General features: G+C 52.0%; 1 protein-coding gene across 1 annotated transcript; it reads left to right on the top strand.

Moving 5' to 3' along the window:
- Positions 1-1,699: 1,699 nt before the first annotated feature.
- Positions 1,700-5,068, top strand: Sox9 (SRY-box transcription factor 9). Its single transcript, XM_052197167.1, has 3 exons — positions 1,700-2,470; positions 3,299-3,552; positions 4,185-5,068. Exons 1-3 carry the CDS (start codon positions 2,040-2,042, stop codon positions 5,021-5,023), a joined length of 1,524 nt encoding a protein of 507 aa, XP_052053127.1. The 5' UTR covers positions 1,700-2,039; the 3' UTR covers positions 5,024-5,068.
- The last annotated feature ends 2,081 nt before the right edge of the window (positions 5,069-7,149 follow it).

Raw genomic sequence — 7,149 nt, 5'->3', positions numbered from 1 at the left:
TTGTGTGCGGGTCTCTTAAACTCGTAAACAGACGATAGGGTACTAGAGACACGCAAGGCTGGAAACAGTCGTTTGAAAAGAAACCCCCCAACTATCTGAGTTGTAGCTTACTTCTATCACGAGTTCCTTTCCCTAAATAACAAATGCCCACTTCGGAAGAAAACGAGGAGGAAACGAGCTTTTCAAAAGCATCCCAAAGAAAAGATTCGTTTATATCTAAGTGTCCACACTTAGCAAATTAGAGGGGAGGAACCAGTCTTTGATAGGATACGGGCTGATTCACTTTATCAATAATTTAGTAAGTTCAAAGAGAAGTTTTGCAAGAATCAGAAAGGGGTGCTTAAATAAATTTGTTTATCTTTTTTACACCGTTCTGAGTTTGTTTGTGGTTCCGAGGGCATGTCTCCCGGTAGCAACTAAGATTTTTCTTCGTTCCAGAAAAGATAATTCCTCCCTTAGCCAACCTTGCTCTAAGAGTTTGAGTAAACACGGAGCTTCTGCTCCAAGCACTCTTAAAGTACAACGGACACGTACGTGGCCTCTCCCCAGAACGCCCACCTGTGTGCAGGTCTGAGAGGACGCGACTAAAGTCCAGATGCCTAGCGCTTCGCCCTCCTAGGTATCTAGTAAAGGAAGGCCCAAACGGGAGCCACACGGCTCCGCCAAAGTGGCCCGTTTTGTCTGGAGTCTCTAGTCCAAGCCAAGGGCCTTCTCGGCCTCGCCGCCCGGCGCTGCCACCTTTGCAAACTTTGCCCTCAGCACCAGAGCAGTTTTGCAAATTCCAGTGGCGTGGCGAACCTGACGGTGTTTGTGACTCAGCCCAGGAGGCAAGAAGCAAAACGCTAAAGTAATAATCCTGACTCCGAGGGGCGTCAGAATGCTGGAGGGACCGGGAAATAACTTGTCAGTTCAAGGTCGGCGTGGCCCACGGGACCGGCCGCGAGAGCCCGGGATTGCGCGGTCTCCGCCGCCAGCCTTCGCCGGTGCTTGCCTTTGGTTTTCATTGATTCCCACTGCGAGAGCGCAGCAGAATCTCCAGCCACCACACCAGCCTCCGTGAACCAGAGCGCGCTAATCTATTTATATGGATTATTACAGAGAACAGCGGGCGTTGAGTCACCCAAACATTTGCTTCCAAAAGACCATTTCTAAGCACTTTTTTGGAAGCCGGCAGACTCCAGGCGCAGAAGCCGACCTCCGCTTTGCGAGCAGCTGTTGCAATTTCCATTGCTGTAAACGCCAGCGAAGTCCCGGGTACCACGGAGACAGCATCGAAAAATAGTTGGGGGAGGGAGTGGGAGGGGGGTCCCAGTCTAGACACGCGCGCGTGCACACACACACACACACACACCGATTCACACGGAGACCGTTCCAAAACTGTGACATTCCGAGAGTAGGGAGCAAACTTACACACTCGGACGTCCCGGGTCCCCCGCCTGCCCCGCGCCCCCCTCCCTCCAAGTCCCCTCACCCCACCATCCACCCTCCGGCCGAGCTCCCCTCCCTTCTCCTCCCCTCTTGTCTCGTCACCCAACCCGGAGCCACAATCCTCGCCCCCCTCCTTCCAAAATCCAGTCCAATCAGCGACTTGCCAACCCCGGTGACTGCTGAGCCGTGATTGGCCCGAGGTCTCTAAGGTGAAGGGGGGAGTGTGTATTAAAGAGATCCTGGGCTGGGAGTCGGAGAGCCGAGAGCGCTGCTCGGAACTGGCTGGAAACTTCTGTGGGAGCGACAACTTTACCAATTTCAGTCCAGGAACTTTTCTTTGCAAGAGAGACGGGGTGCAAGTGGCCCCGGTTTCGTTCTCTGTCTTCCCTCCCTCCTCCTCCTCCTCCGATCCGACTCGCCTTCCCCAGGTTTGGAGCGGGCAGCACCCAGCGCCTCTGCTAAGTGCCCGCCGCAGCAGCCCGGTGACGCGCCAACCTCCCCGGGAGCCGTTCGGCTCGGCGTCCGCGTCCGGGCAGCTGAGGGAAGAGGAGCCCCAGCCGCCGCGGCTTCTCGCCTTTCCCGGCCACCCGCCCCCTGCCCCGGGCTCGCGTATGAATCTCCTGGACCCCTTCATGAAAATGACCGACGAGCAGGAAAAGGGCCTGTCTGGCGCCCCCAGCCCCACCATGTCGGAGGACTCGGCTGGCTCGCCCTGTCCCTCGGGCTCCGGCTCCGACACGGAGAACACTCGGCCCCAGGAGAACACGTTCCCCAAGGGCGAGCCGGATCTGAAGAAGGAGAGCGAGGAAGATAAGTTCCCCGTGTGCATCCGCGAGGCCGTCAGCCAGGTGCTGAAGGGCTACGACTGGACGCTGGTGCCCATGCCGGTGCGCGTCAACGGCTCCAGCAAGAACAAGCCACACGTCAAGCGGCCCATGAACGCCTTCATGGTGTGGGCGCAGGCTGCGCGCAGGAAGCTGGCAGACCAGTACCCGCATCTGCACAACGCGGAGCTCAGCAAGACGCTGGGCAAGCTCTGGAGGTGAGCGCGCGCGCGCGCGGGGGCCGCCAGGGAGGGCTCCGTGGCTACCGGGGACGCGGGCTGCACTCACCGACCCCGCCCCGCCTCCCTGAGCCAAGGAGTTGTGCATCCAGGGGTCTTCGGTCCAGGATGCTCGGCCGCTTTCGGGGGGGGGGGGGGCGGGGGCGGGGGAAGTAGTGGTTCAGAGTTTGAGAAAGTTCTTGGGATTGCTCTTGGCAATGGCTGGGGGACTGGGGTGGGGGGGGGTGAATGTGACTGCTTTTAGGAACGTAGGGGGGAGTGAGGGGGTGTGCCAGCCTGGTCCCTCTGGAAAGGAACAATTAGAGGAAGCAAGTCCACCTTCCTCGGGCCAACTGCGCTCTTTCCAGGGAAGACCGGGTGAAGGGAAAGTGTAACTGAGACTGGAGGGAGACTCAGGCAAGAATTGGGGAAAGCTACTGAGAACCGGCAGGGGCGTGGATCGCCAGAGCGAGCTTCTTGCAGTTTAAGTAGGTTTTCGGAAAGTTTTTACTGCGTGTTGGGAGGGGTGGACCGCTCCGGTAGCAAAGGCGTTTAGAGCAGCCTCAGCAGGGAGCTATTTTCATCTTCAGGGTTTCCAAAATAGGAGGCCAGGGGAGGGGGCGGGGCGAAGAGTGACCGCTCAGGTCTGCTCCGAGCACTTTTTTAAAAAAGAAAAAAAGAAAGGAAAAAAAAAGGAAAAAAACCGTTCTGAGTCAGAGGAGGAGGATGGACAGGAGGGGGTGGTGCACGAAGGAGGGGTGGGGACCTGACAGCTCCCGGGATTTCATTGACCCCCCTTCCTCTTTTCTTCTGCCCACCCCTCTACAGACTGCTGAACGAGAGCGAGAAGAGACCCTTCGTGGAGGAGGCGGAGCGGCTGCGCGTGCAGCACAAGAAAGACCACCCCGATTACAAGTACCAGCCGCGGCGGAGGAAGTCGGTGAAGAATGGCCAAGCCGAGGCCGAAGAGGCCACGGAACAGACTCACATCTCTCCTAACGCCATCTTCAAGGCGCTACAAGCCGACTCTCCACACTCCTCCTCAGGCATGAGTGAGGTGCACTCCCCGGGAGAGCACTCCGGTGAGCAAAACGCGAGTGATTCCTTAGGGGCTCCTCCTGGCACACCCTTAAGGCGCCCCCCTCCCCGAGAAGTATCGGGGTGGGGACTTTGCGCTCCCTGAAATAAGGAAACACTATTCCCTGCATTCCCTCCCAGTCCAGGACCCTCAGAAACAGGCAGGCTGGCGCGCGTGCACGTGCACGCGCGCGCGGGCGAACACATAGACACACAGACACACACACAGACACACACACACACGCGCGCGCGCGCGCACTCACCTACCTCAAACCATGAATCCTGAGCTGGATTCTTTATTGCAAGGTAAGGTGTCTTAATTGCTTTACGAAACTTACCCACTTTTCTCTCTACGCCTCACCCCAAAAGCACACATTCTTCTACAGGTAGCAATTTAGTCTTCCGGACCCTTGGGACCTCAGACCCCTCCCCTGATAAAAGGAGCTTGCCTAGTGTGTACCTGCGGGTTAATCATTCGGCGACTTATCGCTGGTGCAGCGCGCCTCCAGCGCGGGAGCGGGTTCTAATGACACCTTGGCAACTAGGGAGGGTCCCCAGGGGCTCCTAAGACCAGGGGCTCTGCACAGTGCTTGTTGATTTTTTTTAACCGTTTGTCTTTCTCTTTTATTGCCTGCAGGGCAATCTCAGGGTCCACCGACCCCACCCACCACTCCCAAAACCGACGTGCAAGCTGGCAAAGGTGATCTGAAGCGAGAGGGGCGCCCTCTGGCAGAGGGGGGCAGACAGCCCCCCATCGACTTCCGCGACGTAGACATCGGTGAACTGAGCAGCGACGTCATCTCCAACATCGAGACCTTCGACGTCAATGAGTTTGACCAATACTTGCCGCCCAACGGCCACCCAGGGGTGCCGGCCACCCACGGCCAGGTCACCTACACTGGCAGCTATGGCATCAGCAGCACCGCACCCACCCCAGCCACCGCGGGCCACGTGTGGATGTCAAAGCAGCAGGCGCCGCCCCCTCCTCCGCAGCAGCCCCCGCAGGCCCCGCAAGCCCCACAGGCGCCTCCGCAGCAGCAAGCGCCCCCGCAGCAGCAGCAGGCACCCCAGCAGCAGCAAGCGCACACGCTCACCACGCTGAGCAGCGAGCCAGGCCAGTCCCAGAGAACGCACATCAAGACCGAGCAACTGAGCCCCAGCCACTACAGCGAGCAGCAGCAGCACTCGCCGCAGCAGATCTCCTACAGCCCCTTCAACCTTCCGCACTACAGCCCCTCCTACCCGCCCATCACGCGCTCGCAGTACGACTACACCGACCACCAGAACTCCGGCTCCTACTACAGCCACGCAGCCGGCCAGGGTTCGGGGCTCTACTCCACCTTCACTTACATGAACCCCGCGCAGCGCCCCATGTACACCCCCATCGCTGACACCTCCGGGGTCCCTTCCATCCCGCAGACACACAGCCCTCAGCACTGGGAACAACCCGTCTACACACAGCTCACCAGACCCTGAGGAGACCTTGTTGAGCGATGGTGAAAGAGCTGATCTTTTTTTTTTTTTTTTTTTTTAAGAAGAAGAAAAGAAAGAAACAAAAGGAAAACGCTGAAGAAATCAAGAACCAATTGAAATTCCTTTGGACACTTTTTTTTTTTTTTTTTTGGTCTGTCGTTATTTTTTAAAGACGTGTAAACGAAGGTAACGATTGCTGAGACTCCAGGAGAGAGACTTTAAGACATTATCTGAGCTCATGCCAACATATTGCAAATGGCCCGGCCACTTGTGGCCAGAGGGACAGCACTCCTGGCCAGATGGACCCACCAGCGTCATCACTGAGGAGGGGCTTGTCTCCTTCAGAGTTAGTGTGGAGGACAATTGGAGAATCTCCCTGCTTTTTTGGACTTTGTAATTATTTTTTAGCCGTAATTAAAGAAAAAAAGTCCTCTGTGAGGAATATTCTCTATTTTAAATACTTTTAGTATGTACTGTGTATGACTCATTACCATTTTGAGGGGATTTATACATATTTTAGATAAAAAAAAGTTAAATGCTCTTATTTTTCCAACAGCTTAACTGCTAGTTCAAGAGTGTTCCCTAGCCTTCCTTGCAACCAGAGTATTTTTGTACAGATTTGCTTTCTCCTAAACAAACAAAAACAAAAACAAAAAACAAAAAAAAAATGGAAAAAAGAAAAATTTTTTTAAAAAAAGTGTGTTGTTATAGTAACATAAAAATAATACACAGAATTTTGTTACACCATTAGTTTTGGGGGTGAGCTTTGATTAATTCCCCAGGCTCTCAGATTTCAGGAGCAGCTGCCTTAAAAAAAAAAAAAAGAAAAGAAAAGAAAGCCTTCTTTTGCAATAAGGGGAATAACCATAACAGAGAGCCTTGGTGAGCTTTATCATATATATATAATATATATATATTATATATATATATATACACACATACATACAAATGAGAAAACACCTTGAGCCTTAAATCCCGGCTGCTGGGAAAGTAAGTGTATATGCTGTTCCTAGAAAATTCACTGTGCCTTTGCCTGCTTGCTGCCTGCAGCCTCAGAAGGAAAGCCAACAGCAAGCAAAGGAGACCAAAATTTCTTGGGGAAGATTTTTCAAGCAGCCTGTAAGTGCCCAATCACAATGCCCCTGGTTGCCTGTCTGGGCCCCATGTGGACAGCAGATGCTGGAGTCTGCCTGCTCAGAAGGTCACCTGTACCTCCCTGAATACCAGCGTTTAACCTTCAAGACATTCCATGTGCTAAAATTATTTATTTTGTAAGGAGGAGTTTTCATTTTTTTAAGAAAAAAAATCTCCTTCCTTTTTTTCTTTTTTTCTTTTTTCTTTCTTGTTTTTCTTTTTCTTTCTTCATTTTTTTTTTTAATTTACTGTCTTTAAGGTAGATTGTTGGCGCCTTCCTCAAAAGGTATGGTCATCTGTTGTTAAATTATGTTCTTAACTGTAACCATTTTTTTAATTTATCTCTTTAATCTTTTTTTTATTATTAAAAGCAAGTCTCTTTGAATTCTTCATTCTAGATTTGTACAAATGCTTTTTTTTTTTTGTCCGTCCTTGTGGGGTTTGTTCCCCCCCCCCTTTCTTTGTTGTTTGCGTTTTCGTTGATAACAAACTGGAAACCTGTTTCTCTCTGTGGACAAATGAGAGGTTTCAGATGCAGTGAGCGCATCACTGAGTCCTGTGCAGTGTTTTCTGCCACAGACCTCTGGGCTGACTGGACTGTATGTGGATGTGTGCGTGTGTCGTGACACGGAACAACGCAAGCCTCTTCAAGTGTGTGTCATGGATAACCCCTTGCCTGCTCTCCTGCAGAGAGACATCATCGAACAGACCTAAATTCTTACCCACTTCTGTGGCTGGAGAGTATAAGGATTGATTTTTTCTTTCTTTCTTTCTTTTCTTTTTAAAAGACAGCAGACTTTTTTTTTTTAATTTAAAGAAAAGATATATTAACAGTTCTAGAAGTCAGTAGAATAAAACCGTAAAGCATTCTTATAATATGGCATCTTTCAATTTCTGTATAAAAACAGACCTTTAAAAAAAATATTTCTGTAACTTAAGAAACCTGACATTTATGTCATATTTTCTCTTTAGGTAAGGTTTGGTTTGTTTGTCTT

The sequence above is a fragment of the Apodemus sylvaticus genome, chromosome 10 (genome assembly GCF_947179515.1).
Source record: "Apodemus sylvaticus chromosome 10, mApoSyl1.1, whole genome shotgun sequence".
Taxonomy (NCBI): Eukaryota; Metazoa; Chordata; class Mammalia; order Rodentia; family Muridae; genus Apodemus; species Apodemus sylvaticus.
Note: the sequence above shows the minus strand (reverse complement) of the source record. Positions and strands in the feature narration are given on the sequence as shown.

Coding starts and splice junctions, on each gene's coding strand:
- Sox9 (XM_052197167.1), top strand. CDS start 2,040: ATGAATCTCCTGGACCCCTTCATGAAAATGACCGACGAGCAGGAAAAG. Junction 2,471..3,298: donor ACGCTGGGCAAGCTCTGGAG/GTGAGCGCGCGC, acceptor ACCCCTCTACAG/ACTGCTGAACGAGAGCGAGA. Junction 3,553..4,184: donor CTCCCCGGGAGAGCACTCCG/GTGAGCAAAACG, acceptor TATTGCCTGCAG/GGCAATCTCAGGGTCCACCG.